Raw genomic sequence first — 14,204 nt, 5'->3', positions numbered from 1 at the left:
TTTTAAATTTATTTTAATTTAAAGTTACTCTTGTATTATCTCTGTTCCTTAAATTTATCCGACTGTTAAAATGATTTGCTGAGCGGTACCATATGCCATTCATTTGTTTAATATGTGGGTTGAGTAAAGTTTGCTGATAGCAGTAACAAACTCGACATAATGAAGTTAAGCTAGTCATAATGTCAAGAACCTGGAGGCATATCCTTTGTTAAAAATACACCTATTTGTAAACTGCAGCAAGAGCCGTTATTTTGACCTACCTATACTATACTTACCCAGCTATGTTTATAAAACAACGTGAATAAAAGAAAGCTAAACTACGTGGTAGCATTCTTGGCCAGTGACTTGATAGCTCGCTGGCCATTGCTGGATGATGTCTTAGTAGATCACAGTTGTTAGCAACTGATATTCATGGAAGCTTGTGGGAGGAAGTGTGCTGCAAGAATTTGGATGCTGGCTGGTGGAGTGGCTGGAATTCTTCACAAATCTGTGATCTGCGTTAACTAATATAGTTCGGTAGTTTCTCCAGCTCTGGGTTTGCAATACCTAACAGAGAAGTAGCCTAGCCTGGGAATAGTTAGGAACGTTGATCGTAATGGTTTGGGCAAGTTCTGTAGTTACAGAAATAAGCTGATGTGAAACTGGATGGGGTATAATCAGATATTTTCTGAAAGCAACTGAGATGCTTGCAACATGAGGCAGAGCAGCTGTCAAAAATGTTCTTGTGCAAATGTGGTTATCTTTATTTTTGGACTAACCAGCATTTTGTCTTCACAGCAGCTATACTTCTGAATGGAAGTGGCTTGCAGACAGAGCTAGAATTGGCAGCCGTTGGACATGGCTACAAGCCCAGATTTCAGAACTAGAATACAAAATCCAACAACTAACTGACCTTCACAGGCAGATACGTGCCACCAAGGTATTGTCTGTAAGCTCATAACTGGGCTTTTCCAATCATTTTTTATTTTTTATTTTTTGACAGTGTTTCTTGTAATATTTATTTCTGTGGTTCCTCGTTGTTGTTGTTGTTGTTGTTCGTTTTGCCCTGGAGTTCTTGTATCTGAGTGGACTGTTGCACACAAAGGTTAATGACAAAGACATCAGGAGCTGCAAAGTGTTGTACCCTAGAGGCATCAGTACAGGTCTGGGAGTCAGGAACCTTTCTATCTGTGATAGTTAGAGACTGTGTTAGTGACTGTGAGGGTCCTGGCACAAGGTACTTCATTTGTCACGCTATTTCCCCCTCTGTGGAGAGGCAAGATGTAGCTTTTAGGAGGGGTGGTTGGCTATTCGTTTTCATGTTGAGAGGTTTGGGGGGCTTTTTTGTTATTTACAGTGCATGTTTATTCTGAGGAGTAGTTAGTTAATGTTTGTACAGCACTTTGAACAGGTCAAGGATTAATTATTACTAAAATTCCAAAGCGTATAACTCATGTACTGGCCTTTGTAAATCGAACTGGCTAGACAGTGGTAAAGTCACATTCCTGAGACATTAATAATCTATCTATCAATTTAACGGCTTGTCCAGGTCAGTCTCCTGAGCAAGAAGCCTAAACCTGTGATCGCTCTGTTGGTGTGATAGTAGCAGGTTTTGGAGAAGGGCTCATTGACGAGCCTCATGGAAGTTGTGTGATGTGTGCTGGGGTCAGATAAGCACAGGTGGAGAGGAGCCAGGAGATGCTTTACGTTTTACGTGGCTGAACATGAGACTTGGAGGGAGGAAAAAGGAGAGGGAAATCATGCTAGAGACTGTTTCCTTCTGATCACGTAAGAAGCCTTCTTGTCATGTGCAGCTTTGTCTCTCCTGGTCACAACTTTTCCCCAGTTAGGTTTTTCTTTAAAATAGAGTTGAAAGGAGATTTTGTATTTTGCTGAATGCTGAGTGTCCCTATTTTAGTGTTGTTCTAAATACCAGATACCTGCTAGATATGCTAAATACCAGATACGTTACAGATACACGCAGCCTGTTATGCCCCAAACCTATCACACTTGAAGGTGGCATAGATCTCATGAGCTGCAGAACAAGGAGAAAGAAATAGCAGAGAAATGAGGGAAAGAGCGTTCTTTTAGTCATGCATTTTCTTCGCATTAGGTGGCGTGTTGGCTCGGAGCCTAGTCATCTTCCTGCTGGAGATCTTTAGTGACATTCCTTTTTGCAAACTTCATGCCCCTTTCACCAGCTGTGGTGTTCAGCGTTTGGCTTTGTGTCCCACGGTGAAGGTGGATGTGTGTTTTCTTTGGCTTTGGCCATTCTGTATGCGCGTTTGTAGCATGCCAGTGCAGCAGCTATGGAAGGACATGCAGGCTGATAGAAGAGCTCTTTGTTTTCACTTAGTGGCTGCAGAGTAGTTACACAATATTGGTCGAATTTGGATGCTCTTTAATGGTTTCAAAGTGCTTTCTGTATGTTTTGAGTGGAAAAAAATGTGATTCATAGCCAGTGAACAATGACTTCAGGCACAACAGGAAGGGAGATGGTTAACTTGTGGGCAGTTTTTTGGCCTGGTGCATTGTGTCTTCTGCATCCCCGTGCACGCAGAAGTAGAAGCTTTGGATCTTTGAGAATCGGTCCATTTAAAATCTGCTTATCTGCCTAACAAAAGAATTTGATTTAATTTTGGGGGAAGCAGACAGGGGAATTTCGTTGCTAAAACCTACTGGTTGTAACCAGTTTGACTTGTGATTCCTATATAATCAAGGTTAGTCTTCTAATCCTTTTGTCTTCCTCTTTTATGCCTATTCTGTCTTCCTTTTCATATTTTTCAATTTACTCTTCTTTCCTTTTCCACTTCCCTCTGTCCGTGCTTGTCAGCAGGATTCCACAACTTCAAAAAATAAAATTTCAATGGAAAGAGGTGGGTGTGGGGGGTTCCCTCTTGTGAATGCTTTTCCCGTGAGCTTCTGATTTCAGAATTTGGTTTAGACATTTATAGATTGTTTTTAGCCTCTTCCCATGATCAAGACCTGGGATATTTTTGCTGCCTTACTTTCTAAAGCTGTTGAGCTGGCTTGTCCTCCTGTTGTGGCACATAAAAATTAGAACTGTACTTGAACTTCCTTGAATGTACTGCCCACTTTGTATCTGCTGTGGCCTGCAGATTAGAGTATGATACTGTCTGGCTTCATTTCCATCTGCCAGAACTTGAAAAGCACAGATGGTGAACTACTACCTAATAGCAAATGTGGAAAATCTTGTGTTGACCTGGTGGAAATCCAGAATCTCAGTGCGCCTTTTGGACACGGAAGCAAGTTTTTAAGCACCTGAGTTTATTTTTAAAGTTTTTTGTTGTCAGGCTTGAAGTTATATCTTAAACAGAGGAATAAGTTAGAGGCACGAAGAGGGACTGGACAATTTAATGTTTTTTCCTGGTCTTGTCTTTGAAGCCTCTTTGAGAATTGCTTTCCTGTTTTAGGACAAGCTGCTGCTGAGGCAGGAGGCAAGGCACAAGTAAACTTATAGGACCCTTGATTTTCTACAACCTAGGTGAAGTCTGTCCCACCATCTTACAGGGGTTCCTTGTGTTCAGTGACAGTTTTCCCTTGCTTTTAGTGGAATATTCCCACTAGAAAGAAAAATTTGAGGCAGAGCAATTGAATGATCCCATTCTTTTCATATGTGGTTGAAATCTGAATAACAATCAGTAAGCCCTTTCTCTTTGGAGTATGTCTGTAGAGGCTTGGTAGCCTTTTCTGAGTATTCCCTGTATTTGCTTAAGATAATGACAAATTAAGAGGACATTTGAGGAACTGTTTGCAAGTTCTTTTTGTTTATTTTGTTGAATGCTTTAAGTTTGTTAAACCAACTGAGATGTTACCTGGGGATATATTTTACACTTCCGTTTTTCTTATCTGTGAAGTGGAAAGCACAGTGGGGTGTTCTTTTTCCTACTTTCATTTCTTAAACTGTTACTTCCCTACCATGTAAATCTGTATTTATCTGATTAGGTGATGTACTTTAGATGGTAGATCATATCTCGTACCGTATTTGTGCAGAATGCCTTGGAAAGGATTGAGATTGCTAGCATATGTAGGGTAGTTGCCTCTGTAATTATGAAACTCTAAAAATGCTCGCCTTAAAAATCAATTATTAAATTGTAAAAGGTTTTTGTTTTGATTTGTAGCAGTCTGTACTACATAAAACGACAACCTTAATGCGTTTCGTTTAGAACATGGATAAGAATAAGAAAAATAGAGTGCTTTAAAATGCCTCAGAGAAATCCATTGGCTGCAGAATGTAACCAACTTCAAATCAAAGGTGGTTGTTTCTTGCAGAAAAAACTCTTCTTAAACCAGCAGGCAAATGATCGTGTAGTTGCTCTAATAAGTATGAATTTCTGATTTGAATTTTGGCACAGATGTTTAAGCAGTGGTTTAACACTGTAGAGCGATTGCTGTTATAGGGAGTAGCACGAGCAATGCAGCTTTTCATTAATAAAAATACCTGCTATTTTTATTTTTGTGTATTTAAAATCTGGGCTAAGTGCTCCAGAGAGTCGCTGGGAGGATTTAAGGGGGATGTGCCAGGTTCAGCCGCCCCTTAAGCATGATTTAGGAGGGTTAATTCATTGTCAACCAACTGTGTTCAATTGCTGTTGTCTAGGGGATGGTGATCTTAGAAGAATTCCCATTTCCAAAAGACATTTTGAAGAAGCAAATACAATTGACAGACCAAGAAGCTTTATTAAACGCCACAGGGAATTCGCAAGCTGCCATTGAGAGACAGGATTCTTTGCCGGAGCATGACTTTGAAATGTCACCCAGCAGTCCTACCCTGCTTTTACGAAACATAGAAAAACAGGTAAAGTAAAATAAGAACTGAATGGTCGATGGAGCCAAATGATTTACTTCAGAAGCAGGGCAGGTTCCATGGTGATGCCACCCAAAAAGGAAGGTATTTTGCACTCCTGAGAGTGGGTGCTGTTGGATTCAAGGGCTTAAATAATACATTGTACACAGGTTTACAAATTAACCTTTTATTTCTGACGTGTCTGTGTTACCGCGTTGTCTCCATCAAAGCGGCCACATAACCGCTTCTAAAAGCTATCCCTAAACCTGCCTCTCCCCTGTAGTTAGGTTTCGTGTAGAGTTGCCACAGGTTATTTCAGGAAATACTTGTGTGAGATGAAGGAGTGCAGCTGAGGATGGAGGTATGCTGCATTTTACGAAAGCCCCAGCTGGATATAATTGTTGGGTTGGCTTTTCAAGTGTTGCAGGAGCAATCCGGCTAGGAGCTGAGGAATTCCAGGTACTTCCGAGGCAGAGCCGTGAGCAGAGTTTTGGTTCATGGTGTTCAAAACAGGCATTTCCAAGATTAATTCCAGGAAATAACAATAGAGACTCCAGCAGGGTTTTCTTTTGCTAGAAAGTACATAAGGAATATGGTAGGATCACATTGCTGGAGGAGATACAGGAAATTTGTTTTCTGAATGAGTTTATGGGGTTAGCGTCAAGCAAACCTAACAAAAGCAGTATGGTGCATTAATTACCTTGCTGCTGTCCCTAAATTCTTGGTCTATGCACGTTGTTCAAATGGGGTAAAAGCAGCTTTAGATACCATGTCTGTTCCTGAATCTCTGTGCCAATTTTTCTTATTTGATAGTCATACTTTCCTGTTCTTAAAATGCTTCCCCTGTTTGATGGTTCTTAACCACAACAGACAGGAGCGTGGAAGTGATGAAACAGGAAATTGATATGCACAGTGCTGGCAATTGCACAAGGTAAACCAAAGAGCATTTTTAGAATGTGGTGAACGTCCCCTCTTAAGTGATTATTTGGAGAATTAAACACAATTTTCTTTTAGTTAGACACTTAACAAATGAGGTGCTAGGACTGTGTTTGCTGGTACCAAAGCATCTACAAAGAGAGGTCCAAGAACTGCGATGACTTGGAAGTAGAAGTGCTCTTCCAGTGCATCTCTCAGATTACACCAGATTTCTTCCTTTTTGACCACACAAAGATTTGGGGCTTGATTTTGGTTTTATTGTTTTATTTTTTTGACTATTGGTTCTATAAATCAACCTGGACCCTGGGTTTCTTCTTGTTCACTGTCAAGAACAGCGATGCTGTAGGCTGAAGTATATCCGCACACATTCCCACATAATTCTTCAGTCCTATGTTAGAGCATTGCTTTGTTAGAAATAAGTAATTTTACGTGTGAGCGAAAAAAATGAAACAAAATACAAAATGACTCAGCCTCTCTTTTTTAAAACTGTTTTCAAGTTCTTTTCAAAGCTATGCAACGTCTTAAAAACATGTAATTTTTTCCTTGCAGTTTGGATGTCTGCCATTGTTGTGGTGCTTTGACATTCAGTAGAGTCTTTGCTCCTTTTACGGATTGAATGCCGCTGAGATTTTGAAATCAATCTGCTAAATATTTTACTGACAGCGTGTTTGCTTTGTCCAGACCCTTTATAATTGACTTGCTATTTCTGTGCTTTAATATCCATCCCTGAATATTTTATTCTGACGTGAAATTTCTACCTGATTAGCCAACAGCGTCACTTAAACATTAACAGAAAAGACGTGACTTGTAATAAAATGGAAAATAATTTTTTCAGCCTCTTTCTACATAAATGGTAGTGCCTGAAAACATAAGCCAAACGTATGGAGTGTTGCAGGAAGAACGGCCAAAAACACAACAGACACTAGTATGGTCAGATCATGCTGCCCTTTATTACCCAAAAAGCCTGACTTTTATAGTGAATTTAACAGGGACGGATAGTGTCTCACACAAGATTATTGGTCAAAAGCACTCAGACAAACAACTGCATGAAAACAACCCCACCTGCAAGAAAACAACCCCCTTGTGATTAGCAGTCATGTAGATCCCGTCCTTGAAGCCAGCTGCTGGCAACAATATTTTTCTAAATTCCTCAATTGGGCGATGTGGGAACACTGTCATGGGATCTTCTCATAGTCGTCCTGGTAGGTTGGTTTGCTCAGCTGCAGCAAGCCATGGGATCTTTGCTGTTTCAAAAATCCCTCAACAATGGAGTAACCTTTAGTAATTCTTGTTTTAAGCAATCATAGTCCTGAATGATAAACCCACAAAAATTTTAGAAGTTTAAGAAAACGTACTCCATTTCAGATACATTTCATTTATGTTTAATATGCAGCAGACAGTTTCCTCTAAGTAAACTTGTGGCTACGTTTGCTGTTGGAATAACCATTAAGGTTTGACATTTAAAACAAAAACATTGTGAAATGTTATCTGGAGTCAGTCCACAGCTGCGTTGCTTTACAGGGAGTAATTCTTAGTTTTAACAGACAACCTGCATTTGTTTTGGGACAGCCTTAAAAATCTGGCATTCTGGGGGGTGGGCACTTATTGCTAGTTTTAAGGACATCAGAAGATTTTAGCCAATCTGTCTGTAGTTACTCTTGTTGATTTCTTTTTAACTACAGCGAGCAATGAGGAGTATTCTTTTAACAAAAAAAATACTCTGGGTGAACAAAATGTACAATGAATAGCAGACTTTTTTTTTTTTTTTTTTTTCCTGTTGAAATGCTTTCTGGACAGCCAGTTAGCTCTGAGCTGCAGCTGTTGTAATGTCAGCTGTAAAGTGTCCTGGTTTCTTCTACCTTTCAAAAAATGTTGCGCTAAAATACTGAAATCACTGATGTATTTTGTATGTTATTTATTCAATGTCTGTGGCTGGGAGTTGGTTTTCTTGTTTGTTTGTTTTTGTTCTGTTTTGTATAGCTGAATATGATAATTGTGAAAGAAGGAAAAATGACCTCTGATTATTCAACAAGAAACTAAATATGTTTGTTCCATGATGTATGAGACTGGAACCCTAAGTAGGAAAACAACAAAAGCCCAGGACCTTTGTGCTGTTGAGTATGGATAAGGGTCTGACTACCTTCCGTTTTTTATTTTCCAGAGCGCACAACTGAGTGAAATCATCAGTAGCCTAATTGCTCCACTCAACCTGTCTCCAGCCTCTTCTTCTCTCTCATCCAAAGCTTGTAGGCACAGGCAGCTGGTCAACGGCATCTCCTTCAGGTAGGTGACAGCGTGGTGCTGTTTTGGTTGAGACCAACTGGTAAAGTGAGGTAAATGGAACAGATTATCCTTATGGTAACAAATTAGGAAAAGAGAACTGCTTTCTGTAAATTTCCGGAGAGGCAAAGTCTTGCTTGTAAAGTTGAGTGTAGTAAGGTTCTGTTTGGTTCTTAAAGGCATCATAAAATAATGCTGTCACTGTAATTGCACTTACGTACTAGGATGGAGAATGTGTCTGTGTAGTAGTGAAAGAATACATTAATATCACGCTACTTTTGATTATTTTAGTCTTAATGTATTCAGTCGGCATGAATTCAACTTGAATTACTTGAAAACTGACAAACTAGACTTTGCTAGGTTAGTAGAAATCACAGGCAATGCCAGCTGTGGCACTGTGGGTCAGGGTCTGTTTATTTGTTTCATTAGTTTGCTCTTCATTTTGAGGCCAAATTTGTCTTTTCCAGCTGCTTTTTCAGGAATTTGAGAGAATATTTTTTTAGTTTGTGGTCTTTTGTTCTGGATAGATTGACTTTCCATGTACATAGCAGCTTGAAATTAATACTGTAGACAAATGTTTCTCAGTACTATCCATACGTTGTAATAATACCATCCATTATTCATGAATTTTCCAATAAGCTGGAGGTACTAATCAGTATTATTCTCAAAACGATACTAAGATAATTATCTACAGTCCTGTCTTACAAAAGACCTAGATATGCAGGGTATTTCTCTTGAGATATTGGTGATGTGATTTGGGGGGGATGAAGGAGTTGCTGAGTTATTCACAGGTCTTGATTAAAATGAAGTGGGTGAAGAAGGTGTTCCCTATCAGAGCTGGGGCCTTCTTGGCAGCGTCTGCAGCAGAACCTAATTCCCTGGCTCCCGGCTCTGCGTGGGGCTGGCCACACCGTCTGTTTCTGCAGCTTTGCTGCAGAAGCTGGAGCTTCCCCCGAGGAGATTATAATGAGCAGCTTGGATGGGCAGCTTCTTTAGCCACCGTCTGTTGCCAAAGCGATTGTGTGACTCTGCCCTAAATTTAAGGATGAAGGGGTCCTGTCACGGAGCATTCGTGTTCCTGATGTGTCGGTTCTTTACAAAATAACACAGGGAAAAATCAGAAGGTTCTGCTGAGCTTTGGAGTAGAAGTAGCCCTAAAGCAGAGTTGCTATTAGAGTTGGGGATATGGAAGAAGAGAGGAATTTATGCTCTTGGAGACCCATGCCTTGTATCCGTGACTTCCTCGTGGAACAGATGAGGAAGGGTTCCTGCTTTGAAAAGTGTTTTTAGATGTCTCCAAAATCAGTCCTCTTTTGGCTTTATGAGCAGCACGCTGGTTTGAGCAGCTCAGGGAGTGCTCACTCTAAGGCTATTTTTTTTGTTTTACTGATGATCTGTAACAGTCCAAAGAAGAATGGGAAGACTTGGAAGATTTTCTCAGTGCTGTAGCTCAGAACTGAGAGGCGTGTGACCTTTCTATTTATCATCTTGGAAAATCAGTTAAATTAGTTTAATTTTTCACTTCTTCTGAAGTGTTTTGAAATCTGTTAAAAAAAAAAAAAAAAAAAAAAAAAGCGGTTCATTAAAGATGGTAATTAAGCACAGGGTAGTGGTTACAATAAGAATCCTGCAGGGAAATTTCACTGACTCCTACTTGTGGTTTTGAGTATGTTTCAGGTTTTCATTGTATTTTGCTGTTGTTGTTTAGTGTGCAGTTAATTCAGGGAGTTACCTACTGGAGTTTCCTTCTTCTCCCCTCACTCTTCCCAGAGCATTGTGACTGAGTTATGTACTTGAGAAAGTACAAATCAAAGCCAACTGACAAGTAGGGTGATTCGGAAGACAAAACAGAAGGGATGACAGCTATTTTTACTTAGGTAAATTGTTGAAATTAGTTGTAGGCTCCTGATTTGAAAGATACGATAGGCCATGTTTAACGTGGGTCTGCATGTGAGGTGCTCTGAGGTTGATAATCATTGGTTTGCAGGATGGTTGGTTACTTGGGCTGTTCCCACTGGAATAGGTGGAGCATGCATGCACCTTCTGGTTGATTAAATGCGGGTAACCTTGAACTGCCATTTGTTAAGGTCTAATTCCATTAGTGGCTTCCTTTTTCCATGTAGCTTTTCTTTGGCCGGTTGAATCTGGATCCCAGTATCAGCCAGGAGCATTGTATGAAGTTAAATGTTTGTAGTAGCAGTTCCTTAAGCTAGTGAAAACCACTTTCTTAGCAAGAGAGAGGAGGGAAAAAATTCTTTCACTGAGAACAGATAGTCTGTCCTATGGCTTCTGGTGTGTAGAAGTGTCTGTAAGGTCTTGCTCTTCACCTAGGCTACCGTGCCAGAAAGGCCAAACTGCAAGTTTGAAAGGAGTACTTCAGCAAATTTGTGAATTTTACATCTGGGGATAGTTCACCTCTGTTCTTCTGTAGAATCTCGTTTTGAAAAGCACCCTCAATTAAGATCTAAATAAACAGATAACTTCAGCCTTGACTGGCAAGCCTATTTGCAGAAGGGGCAGGAAAACCATACTGCTGTGTATTGGAGCTGCAAGCCATAGAACTGACAATTCTACTCCCTCTGAAAATGGAGCTGAACGTTCCTGAAAGGCACAGGAGGGTAAATCGAACAGCTGGAAAAGACTGCAGAGAGATTATCAAAGACCTGGGCAGACCACCAGAACAAAGGCAGGGATTGCAGAAATTGAGGAGCCAGACTGAGGAGCTTTTTGTGCTAATATTCTTGTCCAAACTGTCTTGTACGTAACAGGGAGGTAGTGGAAGTCCAGAAATTGGTCTTGACACTGTCTGACATGAAGGGAGATAATGAGAGAGAAATGGTGTTTTGAGAATTCAGAGAAAGTATTTTAAGGAAACTTCTGCATGGACTTTAAATATTTAATTTCTTTCTCAAGTTTTAAAAGTTCAGCATTAGCATTGAGAATGTCATGCTTCAGTATTTTGGGCTGTTTCTTGGCACTTACTTAACATGTCCCTCTAAATAAATTATACCCTTCTTCTTTTAATTAGCACACTTTTTTATTGAGTGTGTGTTGCTTCTTGGGATGGTTTTGATACGTTAAAAGGCTGGTTCAAATTCAAGCCAATCAAGCATTATTACCACACCAGCACAACATGAGACAGTGTTTAATCAAGCTTTCATAGCAAGTGCTTCTGTTTAATAAAATGTTCAGTTAGCAGATAGTTACTTGTCAAAAAAGATTGACAAATGGCCTCATAATAAATTCATTTTCAAATTGTATTGTCTGTCACAAGTTTTTTAAGGGATATATACCTTGCCAGATGAAGTTCCTGAGAGAAAATAATCACTGCTTCAGAGAAAGTAATGCTTGGTGCAGATAGATGACCTGTTAGGAGCCAAGGCTGCAATACCCCGTGTACTTGCACTTCTCGGGAAGTTCAGAGTTGCAGTCCAGGTCTTCAGTATCATAAAAAATAAACGCATGCTTGAGTGTTTTTTGCAGTAAGCTGTTTTCTTTGCAAGCAGGTGTTGCTACAGAAACAAAACAAAATTGGGACACATATAAAAGCGAAGAGTGTTCTTCCCACTGAATCATTCCTACCCAAATGGAGGGCGTTTTGAATTCTCACCTCGTAGCCTACCTTGTTTGGATGAGCAGGCAGGCTGCAGTTAGGTGAGAGCGAGGGATCCAGGCATGTTAAACGAAGGCAGTTGTTGCTCTTCTTGGCCCTGCGCTGGCACATGGCTTTTTTGCTCGTGTTCTATATAATAAATGTTATTATATACATTCTCTATATAATAAAAAGTAAAAATAAAACAATACCATATGGTTGCAGTAGCCCTCGCTCAGTCCCACACGCCACTCCAGCAGTTCTTACTCTTTTCCCCAGCCAGATTCTCTCTTTGAGCTTATGTATGAGGTAGATACTGTTTGGTGATAATGAGTGAATAGATAAACAGACTAACACAATTCGATTGTTCTTAGTGGCTTTACTGTAATAATTGTTGAAGGAAGTGTCAAATACCTTTCCCAAGCAAGACAGTTCCCATCGTTTCCCTGAAGGTGAGGTTTAATGGCTTTGTGTTGGACAAACTAAACATGCGGAATTCCTGATTCTGATACAAAAGTTTCACAGTGAGTTGCAGCCCCTATTGTAAGATATTAGTAAAGCTTCAGTCCTTGAGCAAAACTACACAATCTGAAGGTCTTCTGGCAGCACTCTAGGTCTTCTTTATGTTAGCACGACTGTTGCTTTGAGCAGAATGTAAGTTTGTAGGGAATTATTAATTGTAATTTAATGTTCATAGGTATTAGAAGTGTCAGAGAGAGTTCTTGATTTGGAAAACCCAAGAACTGTTACACGCTCAAAATCTTAACTTTATTTCAACGTTGGCTTCTGTGACCAGAAAAGTGAGCAAGAATGATAAACTTCCTTTTGTAACACAGAATTAGTCAAAGAGCAAACAAAGTACGTACATGGTTTCCTGAAACAGTAAACGAAAATACTTCAGGATGTCTTAAAATTAGATGGCTAATGCTAATCAGAGCTTGAAATCTTGGCCTGTGTACATGGAGTGTATTTAACTTTATGGTTTTCCTTCCTTATTAATTATGAAATTGCAGAGCTTCAGACAACAGAGAAGTATCCTCTTCGAGCAGCTGGTTGCTTGATCATCAGCACATCAAGAAAAGAAGAAGAGACAGGACAAGACTAAGATCTCTCTCTGTGACCAATGTCAGCACATCTGCCCGAACGAGGCCACTACATAGTTTCCAGAAGAGAAAACTCTACAGAATGCACGGTGCCTGTTACTGGAATCAGCAGGTAGGCCCTTGCCTCTCTCTCCAGGAGACAAAACCAAAGAATCTGGCTGCTAGAGTCAGTGTGTGTCTGTCTGGTATGTCATAAGCACAGTGCATGCTGTGTTGGTTATTTGTTACGTTCAGGGAGCATATAGTGTGTGTGCTGGGAGTACTGGCTGTGTCAGCAGGAGCTCAGAGTTAATGAGTCAAACATAAAAATTAAAGATCTCGCAGAATCCTGCTTTTCAAACCAATTTGTTGCATGGCTATCTGTAAAGTTTTTGTACAGTCTAAGGACAGCTCAAGAGCTTCCTTGGGAGGCTTGACTGCTGAGGAAGCATACTATGGTGTAAATCAGCTGCCTGCTTGTTTTCAGAGTATTTGTTTTAACTACAAGAAAGTTTACACAGCTGGTGGCACATTATTTTCTAGGAAATTAAATAGCAGTATCTTAATCTCGTTTCCGTTTTTGCTGTTCTTGATTAGCTACGTTGCCTCTTTCATGACTTTTTATGAGTGCTTTAAAACTCCTAAAATTTTCTTTTTTCGTTACAAAAAAATTAATACTTCAAAATGGGGAAAAAAAAAATGCAGAGCAAGACAAGGCATATCTGTTCACAGCTGATATTAATAGCATATTGCTGGTAGGAATGTATAATGAATTTAGCTGTGGCACTTAAAGCAACAGTAGCTAATTTGGGAGCAGAGACAGTGTGAACTCATTCTTTAGAGCAGTGTTAGTCCCGAGTGATTTTAATTTCTCGATTACTTTGCCTTTTAGAAACAGCATTACAGTGACAGAAGTCTCCATGTCTCCTGTTAACTATCTAGAAAATACAAAGTGTACCAGTGGTCTGGGGGGAGAAATTTCCCCGCAAGGATGTTCTGTGTGAGTGTGCTGATTCAGCACGCTCTGCGAAATTGCAGTAAGTGTCCTAGTTTTAGCTAAAGACGAGCAGAAAGCAAGAATTTTGTTGAAAAGCTGTCTGGTTTCTTATTAGCTTGACTTCCCAGCTTCCTGGCCGCGGGGCATAAAGACTTGGCAATCTGCCTGGAGGGTTGATGGTGGGGGTTACAGTTTGGGAGCTGTAGCTCCTAGTCACTTAGGCATCTCCTCTTGCATTAGCCAAGGAGACTGCTGACCTGGGCTTGTTTCCCATTCAGTTCAGTCCACGTCCTGATAGAGAGCTGACAGGACTGATCCAAGCTGAGGCCTGACCAGTGCTTCTTGCTGATCCTTAGCAAGAGACTCCAGGACCTTCCCTTCTCCTTAAACATGCTGGGTTTCTGTTCCAGATGCAGCTTCTAAATAGCAAGCTCTTTTGGAAGCCCGCATCCTGCAGGTTCAAAAATCTCAAATACACACCTATGCATGCAGGCAGAAGTTTCTACAATTGCCCCTTATGCGTCTGTCTTT

At 40.2% G+C, this 14,204-nt stretch overlaps 1 protein-coding gene across 7 annotated transcripts in view; it reads left to right on the top strand.

Annotated features, from left to right (window-relative positions):
• Positions 1-14,204, top strand: part of KANSL1L (KAT8 regulatory NSL complex subunit 1 like) — a 62,464-nt gene that overhangs the window by 19,269 nt on the left and 28,991 nt on the right. For 5 of the 7 annotated variants that reach the window (XR_014317766.1, XR_014317769.1, XR_014317770.1 and 2 more), the window contains exons 3-6: positions 778-919; positions 4,601-4,798; positions 7,884-8,005; positions 12,608-12,809. Coding sequence is in view for 1 of the 7 variants with exons in the window: in XM_082763416.1 (XP_082619542.1) it covers positions 778-919; positions 4,601-4,798; positions 7,884-8,005; positions 12,608-12,809 (664 nt within the window). In the remaining 6 variants the exon portion in view is untranslated. The remainder of the gene's footprint in view (positions 1-777; positions 920-4,600; positions 4,799-7,883; positions 8,006-12,607; positions 12,810-14,204) is intronic. The other 2 variants (XR_014317767.1, XR_014317768.1) reach the window with 2 other exon arrangements.

Source organism: Aythya marila (assembly GCF_965140915.1).
Source record: "Aythya marila genome assembly, chromosome: 6".
NCBI lineage: Eukaryota > Metazoa > Chordata > Aves > Anseriformes > Anatidae > Aythya > Aythya marila.
The sequence above is the reverse complement of the archived record's forward strand: the minus strand, read 5'-3'. Positions and strand labels throughout refer to the sequence as shown.